This window comes from Scatophagus argus, chromosome 20 (genome assembly GCF_020382885.2).
Source record: "Scatophagus argus isolate fScaArg1 chromosome 20, fScaArg1.pri, whole genome shotgun sequence".
NCBI lineage: Eukaryota > Metazoa > Chordata > Actinopteri > Scatophagidae > Scatophagus > Scatophagus argus.
In genome coordinates, this window is record NC_058512.1 from 15,536,001 (window position 1) to 15,561,083 (window position 25,083).

A 25,083-nucleotide genomic window follows, 5' to 3' on the forward strand; every position below is an offset into this window, starting at 1 on the left:
GTCTCATCCACCAAAGAACCACCTACAAATAAACACACACACACACAGTTTTGTTTCCATCACTTCTGGGGACATTACATAGACTTACATTAATTTCCTGGAGGCTTAACCACCACCTAATCATAACAATAAATATTACTTTGCTAGTCCTAACCCTTACCTTAAGCTAACCCTAACCTCAAACTAACCTTAAACCAAGTCTTCACCCTAACACTTAAGGACTTACGTTGTGGGAACCTGCATTTTGTCCCAATAAGTAGGACAGGTCTTTACAATGTGACTGTGTAAACGGATTTTGGCTCCACAACTACAGGAATACGCATTCACATGCACACACACACACACACACACACACACACACACACACACACACACACACCCACACTCACACTCACACACACCCACACACCTGGCAAAGAAATGGAGCACAGAGCTGAAATTTGTTTTGCAAATTGGCTCTATGCAAATGAATCCTGGCCGGTAATGTGGAATTGCTGTAGGGTGGAAGGATGCCTGAACATGCCTGAGGTATCAATGTCACATTCATGGAAGACAGAGTGGAGGACCACTCTCTCCCCACGAGATTAAAATCTGTGACATTATTTACTGTTGTAAGATATTTAGACCTTTTGACCTTTTGCTGCAACTTGTATCTCCAACTGGCTCTTTGAATATAAACATGACTTTTACACTTTTTTAAAAAGACCAAGATTCATTCCTCTTGTCTCTACATTTAATCTGATTCCATGTCGGCTGTTTCAGGCAATTTAATATTCAAATGACTCGTCTTTCATCTCTCTCAGTGTTTATCACAACTTGTGAAATATAATGTTTTCCTCCCCTGCTTAAGATTGTGTTTGACAGAGCAGCATGTTGTTTTCCATAAAATCAGCGCTAACATGCAAAATGACAAGATTTGAGACCAGGAGTGGAAACCGGTTCATTAGGTTCAACATTATGCAAAGAAGCAACACGAAATAAGAAAAGTGACACAAATGTTTTACCGTTATTTTAGTCCATTTGAAATTTGAATTCAGGCTTATTTCAAAATAAAAAAAAGTGTTTATGTGTCACAACAGCACAGCAAAGAGACCTGAAAAGATGTAGCCTACAAATCTGTAGGAAGGGCTGTTATAGGAGGTTTAGAAAAACAGACTAATTAGAGATGCTGTTTGTGCTTTCACAGAGTATGTCTGTATGGAAAAGTCTGTTTCACAATTGTGTAATTCTAAAGAATATAATAAGAAAAATAATATAACTGAGAAACAATACCTGGCAACTGAAAGTGATTAGAAAGATTAAATTAAAGGAACAGTTCAAAAAATAAAAATACAGTCAACTCAAACCCGGGCAGATGGAACGTTTGATTTAGTTTCTTAGTCCACAATACTTCACAGCAAAACAGTGCTGCAACATTTTTATAAACAACTGAAATATACTGGGACTTATTAAAGTCCAAAATAAAAGTAAAAATAAAATGACTCCATACAGCTTATACAGCACTATCAAATCTCAGGAAGCCCAGAGATCCCAAATTGATCAGAAAAGATGTTAAAGATGTTTCAGGATGATTCAGCATTTTAAAACAAGTCCCCAGCTTCTTCAGTTGAGGAAGGGGAGGAAGCAAGACACAGCAATACATTTTTGCTGTGAAGCTCCAGAAATGTTGTGTGGACCAAGAGAGTGTAACAGCGTGGCTGTGAGGAGATAATGACTGATTTACCCTTTTTGCATGCGCTGTTCCTTTAATAAGCTGAGTGAGGAGTTCTAAGTGATCTACCACCTTGTCTTAAAAGACAGACAGAATAATCCAAATAAGAAAATAAACTGCCAGCAGATTTCCTCTATCTGACTGGACACAGGAAGATGCAGTATGACACATCCGCTGCTGTCACACAGTGTGGGGTGTGATACTGCTTGATAGCCAGTGACACTGTGTTGTGGTCCAGCACGTCCTGCCCCCAAAACAGATAAGTGTAGCGATGTAAAGTATGAAAAGCCACGCCTACAACATGCCATCGAGCGATGAGAGTAAAAAAGACCAACATTTCCTGTAGTTGCTTTTTCTGGAATTTAATCTATAGTATGAGAAGGCAACACAACACTGGTGTCTTGGAGTTACATTTAGCCCGAACGTCAACAGTCCAGTGCAGGATACAGAATTGAAAACAAAATAAAAATAAAAAAACTTCAGACTTTGAAGATTCTCATTAACATACTGGGATTTGCTTAGAAGTGGGAGCTTCAGAAATTACTTTAAGTTCCTACATTGTGTCTGGCAGCCAGTAAAGGTCCTATTTACTTTAACCTAACAAAATGTATTTTATTTTGTTGCAGATGATTAATGTTTTGATGCGGCTGTAATTTTTTTCTTCCCAAACTGGGCTTTGGATCCCATCTATTGCATCACAAGATAAATCTGAAGGTTAATGAGATGAATGGGATAGGAAAGCAGAAAATTACATTTATGTAAGACACTCCTCTGGCTTTCTTATTGGTTGATCCCTTTGGTCCACACTGTAATATCCCTACAACTATTGGAGAGATTGCCAAGAAATTTTTAGTACAACAGACCTTGGTGATCCCGTACCTTTTCACATATGTCTATTATAAGTTTTTATTTATTCAGCATTTTTATTCATCATTAAATACCTCGAAAATGTATTACATCCCCATCATCAACAGCCTTACTTTGCATTTACAGGTGATTAGCAAATGTTTGCATGCTACCACGTTAACCTAAGATGAAGAGCACGGTGCACATTATATCTGCACAACATGACCATAATAATAATACATAAGAAGAAGAATAATGTAATTGTGAGCATTTTTGTATGAAGATGTCAGAATTTTAGAAGAATGGAAGTTTCACAGATCTTCTAACGTGGCTGCAGACTTGTTTTTCATTTTCAGGCCTCTAAAAATTATTCAGGAAAAAAACAGGAAAACATTTATGATTGGAGTATAAAAACGTATTCAGCCAGTGACTTGGGTCACGCATTGCTCACAAGCCAGAAAGTTTAGGAACCACTGGTCTACTTTGCTGTAGATATTGAGACAGTTGACAGTTGTGGGCAAACCTTCACATCAAAGCCACTTGCTGAATAAATTACAAGAATGAAAGCAATCGCAGATGATGATCTTCAGTTTTGCCTGCAGAAAATGACTTGGCTTCGTAGGTGTGGTCTAAGGTTTACATCACATGCCAGTATACGGCCATGCGTAACAAAAGTCTTTCTGACTGACAGACAGCCAGCTGCAGGTCCAGAAGCTGGAAATGTACAAGCTGAGAGAAGAGATGACAGGAGATGGGATATGCTGAGTGAGAAGTCACAGTGAGGGGGGGCAGGGAGGTGAAATCTGAAGGCAGCAGGCTCTTTCAGAGAAAGCCGGACAGTGGAGACTGTCTGATAACCTTATCATTGGCTCCCCACACTGTAACGGCTGGAACAAGCGAGCAGAGCTGCAGGGAGGAGCGGACAGGGCCTCGACTGAGATACCACCGAGAGCTGGACCAATACCCGATGGACGAGGGCCCCCTAGAGAAAGAGAGAAAACAAAGATGTACTGAGAAAAATAGTCAAAAGCCTTACTCCGTCACAGCATACAACGAATTGTCAGTCAGTGCCTTGAGCACCTTCTGTCCCCTCCTCCTCATATCCCTCCCACAGGACACTGAACTTTAAAGCACCTGTAACAGCGCAGGTTGAATGTCACCACTTATGTTTTTACTGAAGCTCTGATAATGTTCATAGAGTTGCTGCAGTTGTGTGCTTCGCTTTTCCAAAAAATAAAAGCCAGTTTAACTGCACATACTGAACCTACATAGCTGACGTAGTGAAGAGTGTCCGAGCCAAGAAAATGGACTGAGATAAAAAAAAAAAAGCTAATAAAGTGGGGACATAAAATTAACACAAAAAACAAATAAACACAGTAACACTCAAAACAGTGTGATGGAGAGAGAGAGTTACTATGAGAATTGGTACTGACTCCCAGAAATCCAGGGAAGGGGCTTCAAAGTTGCCTGTCATATCTTATCAGTTTATTCTTCAGCATAAACCTGATGTTTTAAAAGGTGAAAGGTACCCAATAAATGATTCAGCCACATTTGTGACAGTGGCGGTTTTCTCTTTATTATAAGGCCATGGGCAACAGTCCTTTTTCACAGCAGACATTCTGACTCATCATAACCGAAAAACCACAGGTGTTACTAATAACGTTAACAATGACTCTGTTCTGTTCAACTATCAGAGTGAGCCATGTAGGCCTGTGTCATTCAGAAGTCAATCACTAAGAAAGGTGTAACATCATACCCAGAGTCACATGACAAAATCATAATCAGTTTCATCTATTTTAAAAATCAGAATGAATAAAGTAAAAAAGAAATCAAAGAATATTGTGAAAAAGAATTTTATAGAATAATACGACAAATTATTCCAACTCGACTGAAGGTGATTCACAAAAGTGAATATAAGATGGCTGTAGGCCCAGAGTGTTACAAATCCAGTGTTAAGCCTTGAAGTCGCTTAAAGGCATGAAGAAAGAAGACAAACTAGAATCAAAGTAAACACAGTGTCACATCGGGCTATACACAACAGAATCTTTAATAACTTGGTAAACACACAGAGACAACTGTTTCTACACCATCCTCTTTCTTCTCTGAGGGGATGACAGTCTGTTGACAGTTTCTGGGAGGGACGACACACAAATCCTGTTTACTGAGGTCCTCCTGAAAACAGTGGACGTCTCTGATGTCTCCTGACAAAACAAAAATCATTTCAGTGGATGTTAAAACACGCAATCCTCAATATAAATTAATAATACATTGACAGATAACTAGCGTATACTCGGAGCATTCATGAAGATTCAGACCAATGTTGTCAACTTTGAACGGAGGTAAATTCCCTTATTCCCACAGCCAGCGAAGTTTCCTCATGGACTGCATTTAGCTTGGTTTCATAGCGCCACCATGTGGCCAAATGACTACATTGACTTCGTTATAACAGTTTTGCGGTGAAGATAGTGGTTTGGGGAAATTGTTTTCTTACCATGTACATAACCGTTTTTCCATGTAAAGAAATGGAACAATGAAAAGGGCGACAGTCGATCTTGACAGTAAAGTCACTGACTTCAAACAGCATTTGAATATACAAAATCTCATACCTTTCCTGAGGTTTTTATTTATTGTTTTTTCTTTATGTTTTAAAGGTAAAATAAATTGAGGTCAAACTTTCATTGATGGCTAAATTGTTCTACTTGAATGTTCAGTTTGGATGGTGTTAGTGAAGTGCATGTGTTACTTCCAAGCCTGATTGACATGGACAGAAGTAAAACAGGAACACTATGAACGGAAGGTAGATTCCTGCGGAACTACATGTTTGAGCTCGCGATTCCGCCCGGCGTTATTTTGCTCTTGGACTCACCATCACACTGTTGTAACGACATATGTCAACGATGGTCAAATCATTGTTACTGTGGTCTTGAGTCGGTTTTCCTACATGTTTTTTATAATTTGACTGCATTGTTCATTGTGTCCGCTTAAATATCACAATGAAAAGAGCCAGTATGGGGGATTCCACTGAGCCGAAACTGGACTTTACTCTGAAAGAGCTAACTCTCTCCAGTAAGTCCGAAGATGCCGATTTGCCCGGCAGCTCGTCCACTGTGGAGCTGCGGACCAACAAACTGGTGTGTGTGGAGTATCCGGCGGTTGTCACCAGGGTGAACAAGATGCTAGAGACTCTCGGGGGTGAACAAGCAGTGTCCAAAGTAAGCAGACCATGACTGGGACAGATGGTTGTAACAGAGCTGTCGGGCCTGGACATTTAGTATCTAACGTTACATTCTGGGTGTCTTGAAGCAGTCTTTGCATGCTGTTGTCGTGTATATACGTTCTCGCTTACATGTATATGACATGTAGAAACTCAATAGTTAGCCAAAATGCTACATTTCAGAGTTTCAGAAACGTTTGTCCACCCAACAAAAAATATGTATTTTGAGCTGCAGTTTTAAGCAGGCTACAATGTGGCCCCAGGCTCCCAGGACCCCCAAAACCCCCGGATTATTGGCACCCTTTTTTTGGGTTATGAGAATATGCACAAGTACGGTTCAATATCTGCTGACATGATGATCTTGGGGCCATGAAGTGGGATTAAATTTGGCACTGGATGGTTTGTGGCACATTAAAGTTTGTCACTGGGCATTTTATTAAGTGAATATGAATAATGTCAAATACCAAGTGGCTTGTGAGTAACTTTGTGAATAGATAACAGTCAACAGCTTTCCTTTGGTCAAAATGTCACGATCACCACTGTAGCTAAACTGCTCTAATTGGACGCCTGTCTGCATTTCCTGTTGAACCCACAGACATTCGCTAACCCCAACAGACGCCTTGAGCTGCGTTACCGACCTCGGGACCCTTTCTGTCACCCTCTCTGTGGAAACCGCTTCTCCTCAAGCAACCTCCTCCTCAGAGTGCGGCGGCGGGTGCGGAAAAACAACCCAAAGGACGCTGAGATCAGCATGGATATACTTGGAGTCATAGGAACAACATACAAATTCCAGGGTTAGATTAAAAATTCTCATAGCGTATGAAATTTTTGAACCTTACGAAACCCACAGAATACTTGGAGTTTCAAAAACAAAATCCACTGTGCACTCTTTATTGCATCACAATAAAAAGGAATAGATTGATGTGGGATAAAATATGGTTCTGGTTGCGTGTGTGTTTTTGTGCAGGGCTGGCAGACTTTCAGTACCTCGCTGTGCATTCAGAAGGGGGAAAAGATGTGTCTTTGTACGACAAAATCATTCTCCAAAAAGTAGAGAATCAAGAGTTCTTTGAGAGGCCCATGCCTTACTTTCTTCCACCGGCCATCTTCTCACGTCTTGACAGTCCTGTCGATTATTTCTACCGGCCTGAAATCCAGCCAAAGTCAAACACTGGGTAAACCTTACAACTCCTGCTAGTTCCCTTTGTCAAGTTCAGCCATCTGTCCTGTGTAAAAATTATTATTGTAAACTTTGTATCTTTCATTTCACTGTGACGCAAATGAAGCTTATCAGGAATAAATTTCTGCTATTTTCACTCACAGCCAGATGCCATTCAACAAGAAGAACGTAATTGGTTTGACTCGTGCTCGCCGTCCCCATAACGCAATTTTTGTAAGCTTCGCTGATGCCACTGTGCCCAGCGAGTGCCTCGAGGCAGCTAGGATCAACTGGAAACGAGTCTGCCAGAAGGAGCATGACAAGCAGGCTGAGGAGCATCTGAAAAAGGTTTGTGCTACTGTAACCACGTTTGGCCTTTACTGAAAGCACAACACAACCTCTGATTATTAGGGTCACTAATATGATGTGAGGAAATGGCAAACTGCAAAGGAAAAATAAAACAGCGAAAGTGAAATGATTCACGTTGAGGAGCACCTAGTATGACGGTTCTCTGCTTTATTTCCTAGCACTGAAACAATCAATTTGTAGATGGAAAATACATAAAGTGCCAAATGTTTTTTTGGTTTCAGCTCTCCCATTGTGAGGATTTACAGCCCTTCTCTGTGTCATATTACTGAAAATGGAATATTTTTATTTAAATATTTAAAATATGAGGCTGTAAAGGGAATAGTTTTTAATTTGTTTATTCTTTTGCTATACAAACTATTAAATTGTGTTGCGAATTAAGCATTTTATGATAAAAACAGTGAATGTGAGAAATCAAAACCGAAGCTTCTATGCTTATAAGTATTCATTGTCTCAATATCTAAGGTGGTATAAAGGAACCCTGTTGAGTTTTCTTCTGTTTACTTTCAGTATTAGTCACTAAAACACAACATTTATCTCTTTGAGGCGTAACAAATGTGTTCACTTCATTTTTCTTCCTCAAAATGATTTTATGGACTGTTGCACCTTATCGTAATTTTCTTATCTCAAACCAAACTTTTTGTACCTAGATGTTTGAGAGTCGGCCCATCTGGTCACGGAACGCTGTCAAGGCCAACATCAATATCCAGCCTGATAAACTGAAATTGTTGCTGCCCGTCTTGGCCTACTACATGGTGAGCTGAGGTGACACAGTGTGCATGGTAAAGAATGTGAGTGTGCATTGCGGGGATAAAGTAAATGTAAATTCAGTGCTTTTTCCCTGATGTCATTCACATATATTTTGAAACAGTGAAAAATTAAAATTAAGCAGTAAGCCTCAGTGAGGTGTTACTTTGCAGTAGCTGAACAGAAATGTTCAACAGTAAATAAAATGCAAGCTGAATCCTTTTTATTTGTAATTTATTTATAATATATATTTCAGAACCAGTCGACAGCATTGTATTTTATTTTCCAAGTGTTATTATGTTATTGTTTCCTTTCTGTGTACATTTGTAAAGTGATTCATACAGCATGTTCTCTGATTTAACTAATTAAATCACAGAAGAAATTTAATCAAATTAGAAGTGAGCCCCAACATTTCTTTTCTGGCCAACTGAAAGTTAATGATCAGATTTACTTTCATAGGTGACAGGGCCATGGAGAAGTCTGTGGGTGAGGCTGGGCTATGACCCCCGAAAAAGCTCAGAGTCCAAGAAATACCAACTGCTGGATTTCAGGATCCGCTGTAGCACCAAGCACGGTAAGAACCTGAGACAGGACAGAACCACAGTCACTATAAATTAATTTTGTAATGGGACCAACTTAGCAAAACTGAGTCTTTCTGTCTGTACTGAACATCAGAATTTTTTCCACTTCTGTCTTCAGCTGATTCAGCTTTACTGATATCACATCTGTTTTTTAAATTTTCTTTGTCTTAATCTCTTAAGGAATAGTTGACAGCTGTCTGCCTGACACTGACTGTTGCTTCCTCTTTCTCTCTACTTTTAGGATATTCATTATCAGACATGCCAGTGAAACCCAAACGGAGTGCCCTTAACTACAATCTGCCTATCACAGTCAACAAAGCATGTGAGTCTGTGGACTTAGTTTGATACATGGAGGAAATAGCTACTGAAGAAGCTAAATGGAACGCAGCCATCATTCATTTTTATTATTTACACCTGTGATTTTCCTACTACGACATATGAAAATGTCCACCTTGGGGGAAAAAAAATGCCTACTGAAGTTTAAAATCCTGACAAATACGCACCAAGTGAGAAAAGTTCATTCAGTCTGCATTCAACAACACAAAGCTATTCTGCTGTTTGCTTTGAAGAATGTTGCACACTCCATCTTCCTCAGCCCCCTTCTCTGTTAGCGCGTAGCTGCACGTGAGCAGAGCTGAAGCACTAAATTAAAATACTGCTGTTGCTAAGCTAAACTGATAATATAAAAAGAAATGATGTGTTGTCTTCGTCAGGTCCCCAGCCAGCTAGTGTGATGGAACTTCCAGCTCAGGAAGGTCCAAGCACCAGTCGAGAGCCAGTCCCAGTCTCATACCAGCTGAAGGTCAGTGACCAGACTCAAACATCACTGGAGCGCGGTGCTAACACGCTAATTCCAAGCTCATCTTACTTAATGGCAGAACTGATGTTTTTAGATTTCATATTTCATCTGTTTTTATTCAAATTATAATTCCATAATATTTGTGTATGTAAATTATGCCTAATCATGGAAAACATCTGTATGATTCCTGATGTGACAGCACCTCACCTTTGTTTCCTTTCCACAGGAGTCATCTTACATTTTCAGGGAAGGCATGCTGCCTCCCCACAGACAGATGTTTTACCAGCTCTGTGATTTGGATGTGGAAAGGTACATCACAGTGCTGTGCACACACTCCTTACACACTCAATTCCAAGTAATTAAAGATATAACATGTCAAATTTCCACATTAAAATATCCCCCCAAAAAACTAGACTTTTGATACATACTGTGTTAAGTTTCATACTTAAATTTTGCTAAATGTTTTCAACCATGTTCAAGAAATCAGGAATTTCATTCAAGGTAACGGTGCTTTTCATTTGGTCGCCTGTCGCAATAGAGACTCAGAGTGAGGAGGCAAGTCAAAGTCGAATGTGACTAAACATTATACGAATGAAACTTTAAAACCTTGTTTGTGAACATTTCTGCCTGAGTCACGTCAGATAGATTTACATCTGCAATGGTGATTGTTTAAAAAAGGAAGACAACAACTCTTAAGGGTGAGAAAACTGATATCTGGGTGTCTGTAAGTGCTGGGAAAGTCCTAATAGTTAGGAAAAGTCAGGCATGTAAAGAAGTTAAGTTGTCCTGAATACAATTAGATGTAGTGTTTTAGGTCTTACATTCAGTTTTGGCAATATAAAAATGTTTTTGTTAGTTTTTAATTTTTTTTTCAATGACAAAATTTCAGATTTTTGACCATAACTACCATTCAAGTTTTTTGATAATTGATGTCATGGTGATGTCATGTCAAGGTAACCAGTAAGGCTCACAACACAATATTTTAGGAAGACTTTACCATATTTAATGGTGCGTAATTACATGTAACACCACCGCTGTTTTGGTGCAATGCAGCTCTTTTTGTGTCTCCAGTATCAAACAGGTAATAGAGCATAACAGCGGTAATGAGCAGGCATGTGACGAGCGGGACGGCTGGTGTCCACTTGGCACCAAAGACAAACTGAGGGACATAATCTCAGCCATGATCAAGAAGGTCATCCGAGCCCAGAAACCAGGTAAGGAAAATGTCCACCATCATGAACGGCTGTTATGCCCTCATTCACCTCATTGAGACTAATCTCCTCTTTATGATCACACATGAACTGCTCAAACACGTTCACTGATAAGGCACTTTGTACTTACTGTAGACATACGATGGTGTTATATGAGTCAAAACCCTGTCCCACTTCTGGGTTAGCTTCTGTCTTGCTAGCTTTTTTTTTTTTTTTTTTTTTCTTTGCTCTGTGAAATTTCTCTTACCGGGTTTCTTTCATTTAGCCAAGTGACTGCTTGCGAACCCTCGTGACCCCTCATCACTCTTTATGAGCTTGGTGTGGACATTGTGAATTGCTGAATGAACTCTCGTCCAGTTTTAACTTAATGAGTATATACCTGCACAATAACTGATCAGGTCAGACTCAGCTGTTCCGTGTGTTAGTGCTAAATGCTAACACCTTAAACAAAGATGGTGACCATGGTTAACATTATTCCTGCTAAACATCAGCATGCTGCCGTTGTCACTGTGAGCATGTTAGCATGCTGACATTAGCACTGAACACCTCTTCTTTTTAACAAACATAAAACAATGACTGCTTTGTTAACTTTTAAGAACTAAGTGACGCCTTAACTGTGACTCATGGCATACGCTGTGTTAGATATTTATATGCTAACCATTGTGGACAAAGATAAAAATTCATCTTCAGATATGGACACAAACAGCAGAAGGAAGGTGAAAGAAATCCTCGATGAGAATTATACTGATGAGGTTGCTGGAGCAGAACAGACCACAAAGGACTCTGGCTTCTCTAACAATTAAAGATTCTTTTAAAAGTGTGTTAACTGATGTTATTTCTCTCCCTCAGCATTGCCGGAAATCTCCAAGAAACGCAGACGCAAAAGTCTTAGTTCCAAATCCCCAGGGAATGATGTGGATGCAGAGGAAGAGGTTCAAGACTATGAGTACAAAGATGATGAAGAGGAGAATGAGGAAGATGACTTTCAGCCATCAGAGGGAAGCGAAAATGAGATGGAGACAGAAATGCTGGATTACATTTAACAAACACTGTTGATGACATTAGTCTTGTATGTTAATATTTTTTTATTATTTGTTTCTGTAAGAGGTGACTTGTTTGAGTTATTTTTTGATTAAAAAGTAAATAAATTGGAAGTATTTCTCATTGTTGTTTTTGTAAGAACTATATCATCTCTCTGCGTGTTTTATGGCTCTGTGCCAGTGATCGCCGTGGCCGGATCCATTTTTGGCTGGCCGGTTTGTACAGGCGTCTGTCCCACTGCTGTGTCGTTGTGAATGCTTCACACACAACTTGAACCCGGCAGCGCAGATGATCTGTACAAACAAAGTTTCAGGGTGCACACCTAAGCTTAGCATCGTCAGTTCAGGATCTGACCAAATGTTAAATTAGGTAACACTCGGCCGTTTTGCTCCTGAGTCATGGTGTTGAATAATGGAGAGGAACCAAGATGATGTTTGACCTTTTAAAATGCCATCATTTTATCCTATTAGACATTTGTATGAAACGTTTTTGTTATTAGTGTATAAATTTGTTGCGGCTTTTTTGTGAGGTCTTAAAGTGGATGTTTGTGCTGAGTTTACAGAAGTTAACCTCAAAATTGCTTTCATGAGGCAGGGACGAACAAACACAACGGAAAACACATACACAAAATGCCTGAGGGTGGGGCTGTTGGCGCTGTGGAGACATAAATAGAAAAATCATGGTGTGAAAACAGCAATGAGCATTGGAAGCAAAACATAAACACTAATTTCTTACAAATGTCCCAAATTACTGCTAAACTAACAACTGTGCTGCTATATGTGTGCAATGATGCGTAACATTCTGAAGAGATGACCACTTTGTAGGCTATGATGAAGGTAATTGCAGGCGAGCTTTGAAGCTTGGGAAAAGGTCATACATGAAACAAGGGCTAGCTTTGGCACCAGCTACAAAAGTGTGACTCCGAGTCCAGCTGGACAGCTGTGGCAATTCAGCAGAGGTTGTTTTCCTGATACACAGCTGCAAAAGTTGGAAACCGCAAATCATTTATTGACAGTCACACAGACCTTTTCTACAAAGGCCAAGTTTGTGTGGTGGTTTTATTTTTTTATTAGTTTTATTATTAGTTTTTATTTTATTATCAGTCCTGTAAATGTTAGTGTCCCATTTGTGATAAGGAGATTATTAAGTATTGCAGTGGGGAAAGGCTCAATAAAATATGTTTCTTAAAGTAAGGTTTTATGCTAAGATTTTGAATGCAGGACTTATTACTACTTTTATTAATGCTAATAATCTGAGTCTTTCTTCCATCTCTGATTAGCAGGCAAGTAAAATAGGTAAGTGTTGTGGACACAAGGAGTTTAAATAATGTTATGCAACAGTGAGAAAAGCAGGCAAACAGACCGTACTCTGGTCAGCTGTTGTTTAGGGGAGGGTCTCCTTTATAAAAGTCCAGCTGACAGTCAACCCGGCTCTCACAGTTAAGTCAGAATGATGAAGCTGGGGGTTTTGGTAGCTGTTGCTGTCTTTCTTGAGGCGGTCTCCGCAACCTCTGTAAGTGTTGATGGCAAAACCCACAGGCGTCCTGAAATGTATCTATTCCGAATTAATTTATATTACTTGTTAATTTTTGAGCCGTCAATTGCAATGTATATGTTGTATTGCAACTAAAGCTTTCATAAATCTATGATTTTTCATATATTTTCATCTTTCCCAAAACTTGATAATTGAGAATGCAAATTCAAATCTAAATGCCCCATGCCACATTTTGCTGGGCTAATTCAATGTAAAACTCTGACCTTACTTATCAGTTAAATTTCTTGCCTTTCTTTGTGCTTAATTTCTGTAGCTCGGGGTGGTGAGCACAGAGGGAGGTATGGTGGAGGGCAAAAACATTCGTCTTGGTTTCCGCCATTACATGGACGTTTTCAAGGGGATTCCCTTTGCTGATACCCCTAAAAGGTTTCAGAAACCACAGCCTCACCCTGGCTGGGACGGTGGGTAGACTGATGTAACCTTTCACCTGCAAGAAAAGACAACAAGACCTTCAATTAAAAAGATACATATCCTCACCCTTCTCTTGTAACTTTAATTTAATTGACTGAAACTTTTATCTGCTACCTGTTGAAGTAAGCATCAGAGCATCAGGCCTCACCTGTATGATGTAATGCGTCATGAAAACGTGCTTTAATCTGGTCATTTTCAAAAGTCTCCCATTTTGTGTGTGTCTCTCATCAGGTGTTCTGAAGGCCACTGAGTTCAAGCAGAGATGCCTTCAGATGAATCTCGTCATGAGTGACACCAGAGGCAGTGAGGACTGTCTTTACCTGAACATCTGGGTTCCTCACCGCGACTCAGGTAGATACTGAGAAAATCCCACAGAGTCTCATCCTTATCAGATCCGAACTTCCAGTGGCTCTCTTTCTGTTTTCTAGTGTCCACTAATATGCCGGTCATGGTCTGGATCTTTGGAGGAGCATTCCTGGTTGGAGGATCTATGGGTGCCAACTTCCTGGACAATTACCTGTACAGTGGGGAGGAGATTGCCAAACGAGGAGATGTTATTGTGGTAACGCTGGCTTACCGTGTGGGGACTCTGGGCTTCCTGAGCACCGGAGACTCCGGCTTACCCGGTATGTGCAGAGACAGAATTGTACAAAGCACTGATGTTAGCCACCTCGCCAGTTTTATAAATTATTCTCTTAAATTAGTAGTTCCTGCTGTGAATGCATGAAACATTTGATGTTCTTCAGGAAATTACGGTCTGTGGGACCAGCATGCTGCCATCGCCTGGGTGCACAGGAACATCCGCTCCTTTGGAGGAGACCCCAACAACATCACCATCTTCGGAGAGTCTGCAGGTGGAGCTAGTGTCAGCTTCCAGGTGCAGAGCTTTTTTCTGGGTGCCTAGCTCATTTTGTGAGATAATAGGTAGATTACAGATATGAAGTTAAATAAAATTCACAATTTGTAAATCTGAATTTTATTTTTGAAAGTATACAAAAATGTCTCGTATTTTTTTGATTCTCTGCCCACAGACTCTCACTCCCCGCAACAAAGGGTTGATCAGGAGAGCCATCTCCCAGAGTGGGGTCGCCCTTTGCCCCTGGGGCATCAACAGGAACCCCCGCCGGTTTGCTGAGGAGGTATGCAACAGCTTCTCTGACTCTGTTTTATTTTTCTAAAGGAACATTTGTCACTTTTTTTTGTTTGGAATTGCTAATTGGAATTTGAATGCGTACATTGGAAAAGATTAAAAAACAACTGAAGAGGATTTGAACCCTCCCTCCAGGTTGCTCTGAAGGTAAACTGCCCCACCGATAGTAAAATGGCTGCCTGTCTGAAGATGACTGATCCTGCCCGCCTTACAATGGCTGGCACTCTCAGTTTAGCCAGTTCACCTGATCGTAAGGACTGCACTCCACATGGCATTTTTACTGTTTACATGTCATTGTTTGCATGTTCGTTTTGCACATGGGTCAGTGCTTTGTACTAAAGTAAGGTAAAGTAACCTTTTAGGCCTTTATTACAACTAAAGGAAAGATGAAAATGGCAGTTGCAATGACAACGTGCTGACATTTATTCCTTTCTGCTGGAAAGGAAGCTTTTGTACCACATTCACTCTCCAGTTAACCAACCCAGGCTACTGTACCATAAATACTTTATTTCTCTCAAGTGTGTGCTATGAGCACAATATGCATTACTTCAAGTCCTAATGTTCACATAACAGTAGTGGATGCAAACGGACATGTATTCATGTTTTCTTTTGACAGACAACTACCAAATGGCAAATCAAAATACCAGATATGTATGAAACATGCAGATAGTACAGTAAGTGTCTGATTGTATCTGCCTCTATTAGACCCCCTTGTTTTCAACCTGGCTCTGTCTCCTGTGATTGACGGCGACTTCCTGCCAGGCGAGCCTGAAAACTTGTTCCATAATACAGCTGACATTGACTACCTAGCTGGAGTTAATGACATGGACGGACACATCTTTACTGCTTTAGATGTTCCTTCGATAAACTCTGATCTGTTGGAAACCCCTGTGTGAGTTTAAATTATTAGTTCTCAGTGTGAGACACTGACAATTCTGCAACTGAATACAATTGTACTTATATAAGCACAGTAATGTAATTTTTCAAAAAAAATTTCAAACCTCCTTTTCCTGATTGCAGCGAGGATGTGAGGAGACTACTGGCTTCATACACTAAAGAGAAGGGAAAGGTTGGTTTGGACCATGCCTACGCCACATATACCTCAGACTGGGGATCAAAACCCAGTCAGGTGACTATCAAGAAAACCATTGTGGCAATTGGAACAGACTACATCTTCCTGGTTCCTACTCAGGCTGCCCTCTACCTCCATGCTTCCAATGCCAGGTGACAATAAGATCTTGCTATACAGATGCTGCCGACACTTTATTCACAAGTCCTTTTGTCTGACACCTTGCTTTGGCAGTTGAGTGATTGATAGAATAAGACATTTTGTGTAGCAGTTCAATTTTATTTTCTTAATAATTTAATAACAGAATATGGCTAAACTCAAAGAGTATTTTATTATTTATTTACATAATTTAAGTATGATTAATTTAAATATATATACAACTAGATTTGAGGAATCAAAACATAAGTTACTAGAAGTCTGTCATTTTTGCTAGACTGTAAGATCCTGCATGGACATAATTTTGGACTTTCTAATATTTAATAAAATCTAAATCGAAGCTTTTAGGGGGTTGTTTTTTCTGCTTTTTCTGTAGTTATTGTCACTTCCCATTTCTTTCCTTGTCTCACCAAAGGACTGGCCGTACCTACTCCTATCTTTTCTCTGAGCCCAATCGTATGGGCGGCTTTATCAAGCCGTATCCTAGCTGGATGGGAGCCGACCACGCTGATGACCTGCAGTACGTGTTCGGAAAGCCTTTCACTACACCAATAGCGTACTGGCCTCGCCACCGTGACGTCTCTGGCTCCATGATTGCCTACTGGACCAACTTCGCCAAAACTGGGTATAATTCTGCAGGCACAAGATATGGGAGCATCACAGAAATCAAACAATCCAGGGACAGAAACTGAGATAGATTAGTAAAAGTAAGTAAATTTGGCTTTTCTTTGGTTATTTACCACAGGAACCCCAACAATGGAGGGCTGAGTGTCCCCGTTGCCTGGCCTAGATTCACCGCTGCTGGACCTCAGTTCCTGGAGATCCATGCTAATATGGACAACAGCTATGTGAAAGAGAAGATGAGGCTGCCTTACGTGCATTTCTGGACCAGCGTCTTACCCAACATTGCCGTAAACACCTCAGAATAAAGAGCTTGTGCAATTACCTGTGGACCCACAGACCACATCAAACCAGTGTTGGTTCATGAAAATAAATTAATGACAAATGCAAAATATATTTCTTTGGTTTATTTTATTTTGTATTGCCCTTTTACAATATAGTATTACACAAATTTACTTTGCATGTATGACAGGAACAGAATTTTGGATTTGTTATCAGCGGTGCAGAAGTTTGTGTTAACATCATAATGCAAATTAAAAAAGGTCAAAATAGACAATAAAAAATTAGGATATTATTTTGTTTAGTTAGCTTGATATATACACTGACCAGCCCACCTGTGTCTATTTATTCTATCTGTCCATATGCAATAAGTATACTGTCATAATAGTATTACTTGTCTAAGCAAATATGATGACAGCTGACATTGTCTAGGGTAATTTGCCATCAACACACAGCAAGGTGGCACAGTACAGGAAATAAGGAGAAAGAGGAAGATTTTAATAAATTAAGAGCATTCCTCACCAAGCATTATTTTCTTGTACTAGGACACTAAAGTGCTACACCAGCTTTTCAGAGTTTCACGGGTTGTTATCACCGTACCGGCATGAATGCTTGCCAAAGAAATAAAGCTGATAATTAACTCAAGACAAATAATTGAGAAAGTCCATCTTAAATGAAGACTGTTATATCAGGAAGATATAGATATAGAAAGATTACATGTGGTACTATCATTACTATCACTTAGCTAGGCTGTTATCTGTCCGTTTATACTGATAAAACCTACCTCATTGAAAAAAATGAGGCAATGAGCAAGCTATTTCATGTTTTGTATTTATGGGTGTACCTGATATATCCTGACCAGGGACTATATCCAGCTTGCTAGTATCATTAAAGTAGGAGTGCCATAAAAGTGCCCGATAGGCTCTTTTTTTTCTTCTAAATAGAAAGCTTTAAATATAGAAAAATGGTGAGTTCAGCAATCATTTCCCCTTACACCGGCTGTGGCCTGGCATTAAGGTGATCCTGAATCCAGTAATCTGCAAAAGCAAATTAAAGTGTAGTGAAGTAATAAGTTCTACACAAACTAGGAAAATGCAGTTCTAGCAGCTACACTGAGAAAAAAAATTGTTATTGCCTTTCTTAAATTTTAAAGTATCTTTTCTGTATTTTTTGTGCTGTTACAGATACTTTGAAAAAGTGCTGGTGCCTTTCTGGACCATTGAACTTCAATTCCACTTATAAGTCATTAGATTTGTCTGCCAAACAGCAGCACCGTATCAACTAACTGTGATAGACCCAGAAAAAAGCAAACATAAGCTTTATGATAAAAATAATGTTATAGTTACTTCCATAAAGGAACTTTTTGTCAGCTAACAAAAATGACAATACAGCATTACCCTAAAAGAAACACATTCACATTCAGTTTTATTCATTGCAGCAAATAATTATTCCATTCCAACAAATACCAATACAAGACATTTACTTTGTATATTTTCCTTCAATGTTTGCAGGAAAATCGTCAACAGGAGTATCTGCATGGGTTTGTTGTGGCAGGAAGATTTATAAAGAATTTGGCCTCTCTTAATCAGTGGTTTGAACTAAATACTGAAATTCAAATATATTTTTCAGCCAGCATCAGCACACCGGGGTTATTTTAGAGGTTTTATCTCATCTCAAACCATGTGCTCTTTGCTAATCTGAGAATCACTCCACCTGTTACTCTAAGTCAACAGAAGCATTTGCTTTGTTATCCACTTTACAAGGACTGCCAGGCATTCAGATTTTCCATGCATTAATATGTCATTAATGTAGTGAATATCAAAAGACAAAACAACATTCTTACAGGCCTGTAAAATATTTGCTGTGTTAACATCCCATATTTGGCTGTCATTTTATTTATTCATTTAGATTACTAACATGTTTGTTTCGGTTTGTTTAAATAAAAGATAGTGAAACAAAGTGAAGACCAGAGTTGAGAACATGAGTTTCTATTGAAGAATTTCTCCAAAATACTGAAGTAATCAAACCTTCTGTCCTATCTCAGTGGGCATATATAATTTTACAGCAGGCTGTTTCCCTTAAAGGTCAAATCATGGTCAGTTGGCCCCCAGGATGACAGGTTGTGTACCATGAGTAAACAGCTGGTTACTATTTAGTTACCAGTTATTCTATTGCAGCGAGGTCTCGTGTATATAAGCATCTGGAGAGACATTCGCCGGTTTCTGTACAGCCATGGTAAAACTGAAGATTCTGTTGGCTGTTATCTTGTCTCTGGGAGCAGCCTCAGCAGCCTCCGTAAGAATCTCAACTCATAAGAATTTTCAAATATGTCAGTCAAAAGCATGCATGATTTGCATGGAATAATAATAATCAGGTATTTTCTTTAATATGATAATTGTTTTTTTAAAAAAAAAAAGTGTCTACCTTATATTGAGCTTGCATTATCACTGCCAACTCTCTGTGATTGAAAATGTTTCTGCTTGAAATTCAACACTTGCTATAATTAGAATATTCTAACAATTTTGAATATATTCAGTTTCTTCAAAAGTCACATTCAGTGGTACCATGGCCATTGGAATTAGAAAGAATTTATTGTCACAACACTGTCTGTGCATCAAAGGGAACAATGGGTTAAGATACATTTTACATTTAAGATACGCAGCCTGTGAAATTGTGTTATTATTTTTTGTCAAGATGAAGGTGACATCTCTTGTCTCCCTGTGTCTCTAGCTTGGTGTGGTACAAACCGAAGGTGGCAGTGTTCGGGGACAAAATATCCCTCTCGGTCTTTTTCGCTCTGTGGATGTTTTCAAAGGAATTCCCTTTGCTGCCAAGCCTGGAACATTTGAGAAACCCAAGCCTCACCCTGGCTGGGATGGTGTGTAAATAGCAGCTCACAAATCTCACTTACTCTGCAAAATCATCCCTTCATCACTGAGAAGAAACACTCTGTGTTGTTTATATCCCCAGGCATACTAAAGGCAACAAAGTTTGCTAAGAGATGTCTCCAGATCAGCCTGCTCCAGACTTCAAGTTTTGGTAGTGAGGACTGCCTCTACCTTAACATATGGGTTCCTCATGGCCGAAATGGTAGATTTTTGTGTGTTTCTATATATTAATGGTATAATCACTGATGTAGTTGATTGGTTTGCTTGTAAAATAAAAATGTCTGTCTTTATTTGCCCCAAGTGTCATCAGATCTGCCGGTCATGATTTGGTTGTATGGAGGAGGCTTCATGGTCGGCGGTTCAATGGGACCGAATTTTCTCAATAACTATCTGTACAGTGGTCAGGAAATTGCAGACAAAGGCAATGTTATTGTGGTGTCTGTGGGATACCGTGTGGGAGTACTGGGCTTCCTCAGTACAGGAGACTCTCGTTTACCTGGTAAGGACAGTTAATGGGATAACATTTATGAATTTGCCAGTTCTCCAGTCAAACATTTAAAACTGCCTGTGTGCCAGCAGACTTGCTGGCTATGCTTTTGAATCAAAACATGTCACCATGACAGGAAACTATGGTCTGTGGGACCAGCATGCTGCCATCGCCTGGGTGCACAGGAACATCCGTTCATTTGGAGGAGACCCTAACAACATTACCATCTTCGGAGAGTCTGCAGGTGGAGCTAGTGTCAGCTTCCAGGTGAGGTTCTTTAGTAAAAACACTGTACCACCTTCTAATAAGGCATGGCCTCCAATGGCTTTAGTAATGGTTAAAAAATAATAAAACAATTTATTAATATTATATAGCTAAGCAATGCTTTAATAAGAGCCATTTAGGGTTGCAAAAATCAATTTGGTTGATGTGTATAACCCTCCTGAATATATTTGCTAAAGCATGAATACATATTTTACTAACTCAGAAAGTGTTCTTTATAACACATGCCTGTAGAACAGCTCCTTTTTAATGGCAAGATTAGGGCCTGAAAAATGCTCTTTTATCATTTTTTCCAATACCGAAACCAGGCAAATAAACACAACTGCCTTAATTTCATATTCTGTTAATGTATTTTACACAGATTCTCTCCCCACATAACAAAGGACTGTTCAAGAGAGCAATTTCCCAGAGTGGTGTTGCCCTCTGCCCCTGGTCTATGAACAGGAATCCAAGGAAAGTTGCAGATGAGGTATGTTATTGTCAGAAAAAAATAAAATAAAATAAAATAAAATAAAGAAATCATCATTTAACTTCATAGGATTATATGATTTCAATCCTAATTTTTAAACAGTATGAAAATGATTTCCATATGAAGTGATGATTAAGGCTTTTACCATCCATTTGTTCCAAGAAAATAATATAGATACACATTAGCAAATGTTTATGTTGTTGTAAATGTTTTAACTTTCAAAACTGATATTAGCTATTGGAATTCAAACATTTAATTGCCCAGATATCTACTGACATACTGAATCATCACTATGTTACGGAAATCTTGTATTTAAGTTGTGTATACACTGTGTTTGCTACATACATGTAGTGAATGTTCGCTGTCAACTTTGTATCAATAACAGGCATTAATATTCATTCAAGTTTCTATGTTCAGTTTTTTTTTCCTGTTTATCAGAATCAAAAAAAGCTGCTTAAATCCACGTGTGATGCAGCAAAACTATAAAAGATGAAAACTTCCACAGGAATTGAATACTTCAGTGCTCACTGACTCAGATTTGGCCTATACCAATCCGCCTGTGAAATTTGTTTTAATTGATAGTGAATAAGCATTCTGTCCATTACGAGTTTGTTGGCTTTAGGACATTGTGCCCATACTTTTGCCTAAACTCTTATGATTTATCCGAAGAAGTTAGAAAATGAAAGCTTTAGCATCTCTGAAGCCAAATGGTAAGTTATCATAATGGAAAACCATCATTCACTGGCATTTTCTCTCATCACGTTTAACATGTTTAATTGCCGTATGTTCAGGTTGCTGTGAAGGTCGGCTGCCCCACTGATGACAGGATGGTGGCCTGTCTGAAATCAGTTGATGCTGGGACTCTCACCATGGCTGCCCCCCGCATCACGCAAGGCTCTCCAGATTGTGAGCTTTTTTTTTTCTGCCAGCAGAGCAAAAACATCCAAAGATCTAACTGCATCTTTATTTAGAATATGTAACAGGAAATCAAGATTCACAAACAATATTATTAAAATTGATAACATCGTCCTTTGCAGTTAGTCTTATGCCACAATAGTAAAATCTGTCATGAAGCCTCAAACTAATGCATAACAGTGAATTTTCATGGTTATTTTCAAAACTGAGCTAAAACATGCTTTACATACAAATTAACCATGTAATACCATGTAACTATGTGCATGAAATTTATTTCAGATCCGGCAGTGAAAAACCTGCTGCTGTCTCCTGTTGTTGATGGAGACTTTGTCCCAGATCAGCCTAGCAACTTGTTCCACAACGCTGCTGAAATTGACTACCTTGCTGGGGTTAATGACATGGATGGACACCTCTTCACTTCAAAAGACATTCCTTCCCTTGGTAACAAGAATGAAGAGACTCCTGTGTAAGGCTGATCTGAGAAGGAGTCTTATTCGGTGGCCAGTCAAGAAAAATCCTCCCAAAGACAGCTATTAACGTAGCTCTCTGTCTTATTTTCACTGCAGAGAAGATGTCAAGAGGCTCCTTGCTGCTTATATCAAAGAAAAGGGGCAAGCTGGTTTGGAGGTTGCCTTCGCTGAATATTCATCCAACTGGGGATCAGCACCCAATCAGAAAACCATTAAGAGAACTGCAATTGACATCGGGACTGATTACATCTTTCTAGTTCCTGTGCAGACTGCCATCTACCTGCATGCTGCTAATGCCAGGTGAGAGCAACTGCTTGACTCTTGTGCCTTCAAAGCTCGTTGTTGCAGGTGTGTGTTCTTTCACTGAACTTTCACCAAAGCTGTTTGAAGAGCAAAGGACCAAGATTGCTCTTATCACTCCGATACAGCCTTCTCATTCTCAAACACTTCCTCAGTATGGACTTAGTAATCAAAACTCAAGAAAAGATTGGTTTTCGTTATGCCTCTGCAGGTTAAGGGCAAAGTTTGACACCAGCATGATGAGATTGTTGACAGATGCAGATAAAACAGGCTCTGATGTCTTTAACAGGTCTGGCCGTACATACTCTTACTTGATGTCTGAGCCCAGTTTATTTGCTGGACCAGGAAAACCTTACCATGACTGGGTGGGAGCCGACCACGCTGATGACCTGCAGTACGTCTTTGGCAAACCCTTCACCACACCGAAGGCTTATGGAGACAGACACAGAGACCTGTCCGGCTATATGATTGCCTACTGGACTAACTTTGCTAGAACTGGGTAAAAAACTCTGTATATGTATGTGCAGCACTGTGACATTGAGGATTTTATTTTGTAGCAGAACTGATAAATGCTTCCACACGTATATTTTTTTCCTCTACTTATTCTCACAGAGACCCCAACAAAGGAGACCTGAAAGTGCCTGTGACTTGGCCTGCGTTTACCAGCACTGGACAATGGTTTCTGGACATCAATGGCAAGATGAATGAAAGCTCCATTGGGCAGGGGATGAGGCTACGTTATGTTCGCCTTTGGACCACCATCCTTCCTAGTCTCCAATCACATGGTGTCACAGATGCTCAGTGATGCAGAAAAAAGATGACAATCATATAAATAAATCATTGTCTGCGATGAACTGTATGAGTAAAAGAAACCTTTCAGGGACTTTTTATGTGGTTCAACAGCTTCAGTTCATTAAGGCTGGTGGAATACATGATGTTTAAAAACAGCATAAATACACATTTGCAACTCATTTAGATCAAGTAACAGATCTTTTGTGGTTGTACTTGATTACGACAACCTTTTGTTATTCCAAACCTTCTCTGTCATCGTTCATGTTAAACTCCAAGCTGATCTCAGAGCACAATTGAGCGCTGCTGTTGCACATTATGAATGAAGATTAGCATCATATTTGGTCAACACATGTTTTCTGTTATAAAACAGATGTTAAAAAAATATAACCCCAAAGCACTAGGATGCCAATTTGCATCACAAACACTGCAATTTTCACATATTACTAGAGGTCCCCAGGTAATATATGGCTGGCTCATATGACTACAGCTAGAAAAGATTATTGTGGGCATGTTATTATGGGTATCATAATAAAAAAAATGATCAGGCTTTACCCCTGTTACATTCCATCCAACATATTCTGAAGACCTTTTAAAGAAAGTGTTCATCAGCCAAGGTAATGTCCCACTTTCTAAAAGCCTCAGGATCCAATAGGTCAAAGCACTCTTTGTGCCTTTTGTCAGGAATGTTGGCTCATTCTGAGGGGAGCCTCACAACAACACCATCTTTAAAGACGGAGGAGGAGTTTGTGTTTGTGTTTTCTTGATGGATTCCTGAATGGTTGGGCCACTTCCAGTGCCCCCCTAAACCCTGGGCCTGTACCCTCACAGACTGAAAGACATGTTGTCAAATTCCCAGTTGTACCAGCATTTAAAACAGCACATGTTTACAGTGAAATTAATTAATTTTGATCCTGGGAACAAAATGAATTGCCATGGCTTTCTGTTTGCTCCCTGTACTGTTGGACCAAATAAGCCACCATCATGACATCATAAGACAAACACAGACAAAGTGCTGATGAGTTAATGACATGTCTTTATTATATACAGTCAAATATCTTTTTTCAGATTTGTTATGTTGATGTCTCTCTCCTTTTTAACACTGTAATTGCCCTTTTGTTCAGTATGCAATGTACTGTGAGTTATATAATTGAGCAAAGTCTGCAGAGTTGTATACCTGTGTGTACATAGATAAAGAGCTCAAAAACCACAGAGCCGTCAGCCCTTGTGCTTTATCAAAGCAAATTTACATGAGAGGTGGAATGACTTCTGAAGCTCTGACACAGAGGGCATTTAAATTTCAAACCTTACACATTGAGAGGAATTACTTTTGTATTGTACTTTCGTGGTGCCATGTAAATTTGGCTGGCATTCCAAAACTTGCCAGAAGGGGGCATGGTTGTACCGTGATTTCTATAACTTTAGAAAGCCCCAAGCATAAATCTCTTGGTTTGGGATGAGCACAAAACATGTGTAATAAGTCTGGCCGACACAGAGCCCCCAAAGCAGCATTGGACCTCACTGGTGCATTAATGGGAGCAAATTCTGTTACAGCAGCAGATTAACGT

The 25,083-nt window shown here is 39.5% G+C and overlaps 3 protein-coding genes across 3 annotated transcripts; all 3 read left to right on the plus strand.

The window, feature by feature from the left end:
• Positions 1-5,397: 5,397 nt before the first annotated feature.
• Positions 5,398-11,788, plus strand: gtf3c5 (general transcription factor IIIC, polypeptide 5). The gene is made up of 11 exons (XM_046375883.1): positions 5,398-5,769; positions 6,367-6,565; positions 6,739-6,946; positions 7,095-7,278; positions 7,947-8,051; positions 8,503-8,617; positions 8,866-8,946; positions 9,338-9,426; positions 9,650-9,732; positions 10,495-10,637; positions 11,484-11,788. Exons 1-11 carry the CDS (start codon positions 5,551-5,553, stop codon positions 11,675-11,677), a joined length of 1,620 nt encoding a protein of 539 aa, XP_046231839.1. The 5' UTR covers positions 5,398-5,550; the 3' UTR covers positions 11,678-11,788.
• Positions 11,789-13,124: 1,336 nt separating this feature from the next.
• Positions 13,125-16,997, plus strand: cel.2 (carboxyl ester lipase, tandem duplicate 2). Its single transcript, XM_046376042.1, has 11 exons — positions 13,125-13,187; positions 13,483-13,630; positions 13,872-13,991; positions 14,069-14,266; positions 14,387-14,517; positions 14,672-14,779; positions 14,926-15,040; positions 15,496-15,682; positions 15,811-16,014; positions 16,431-16,640; positions 16,761-16,997. The coding sequence occupies exons 1-11, from the start codon at positions 13,125-13,127 to the stop codon at positions 16,942-16,944; spliced, it is 1,668 nt and encodes a 555-aa protein (XP_046231998.1). The 3' UTR covers positions 16,945-16,997.
• Positions 16,998-19,123: 2,126 nt separating this feature from the next.
• Positions 19,124-24,021, plus strand: LOC124051755 (bile salt-activated lipase-like). Its single transcript, XM_046375409.1, has 11 exons — positions 19,124-19,210; positions 19,646-19,793; positions 19,886-20,005; positions 20,105-20,302; positions 20,427-20,557; positions 20,934-21,041; positions 21,833-21,947; positions 22,236-22,422; positions 22,523-22,726; positions 23,016-23,225; positions 23,339-24,021. Exons 1-11 carry the CDS (start codon positions 19,148-19,150, stop codon positions 23,529-23,531), a joined length of 1,677 nt encoding a protein of 558 aa, XP_046231365.1. The 5' UTR covers positions 19,124-19,147; the 3' UTR covers positions 23,532-24,021.
• Positions 24,022-25,083: the final 1,062 nt, after the last annotated feature.

Excerpts from the sequence above, each read along its gene's own strand:
- cel.2 (XM_046376042.1), top strand. The coding sequence starts at position 13,125 with ATGATGAAGCTGGGGGTTTTGGTAGCTGTTGCTGTCTTTCTTGAGGCG. Across the intron at positions 14,518-14,671 it reads GAGCTAGTGTCAGCTTCCAG|ACTCTCACTCCCCGCAACAA; the intron begins GTGCAGAGCTTT and ends CTCTGCCCACAG. Across the intron at positions 16,015-16,430 it reads CTCCATGCTTCCAATGCCAG|GACTGGCCGTACCTACTCCT; the intron begins GTGACAATAAGA and ends GTCTCACCAAAG.
- gtf3c5 (XM_046375883.1), top strand. The coding sequence starts at position 5,551 with ATGAAAAGAGCCAGTATGGGGGATTCCACTGAGCCGAAACTGGACTTT. Across the intron at positions 8,947-9,337 it reads TATCACAGTCAACAAAGCAT|GTCCCCAGCCAGCTAGTGTG; the intron begins GTGAGTCTGTGG and ends TGTCTTCGTCAG. Across the intron at positions 10,638-11,483 it reads CATCCGAGCCCAGAAACCAG|CATTGCCGGAAATCTCCAAG; the intron begins GTAAGGAAAATG and ends TCTCTCCCTCAG.
- LOC124051755 (XM_046375409.1), top strand. The coding sequence starts at position 19,148 with ATGGTAAAACTGAAGATTCTGTTGGCTGTTATCTTGTCTCTGGGAGCA. Across the intron at positions 19,794-19,885 it reads GCCTCACCCTGGCTGGGATG|GCATACTAAAGGCAACAAAG; the intron begins GTGTGTAAATAG and ends TTATATCCCCAG. Across the intron at positions 22,423-22,522 it reads AAGAATGAAGAGACTCCTGT|AGAAGATGTCAAGAGGCTCC; the intron begins GTAAGGCTGATC and ends TTTTCACTGCAG.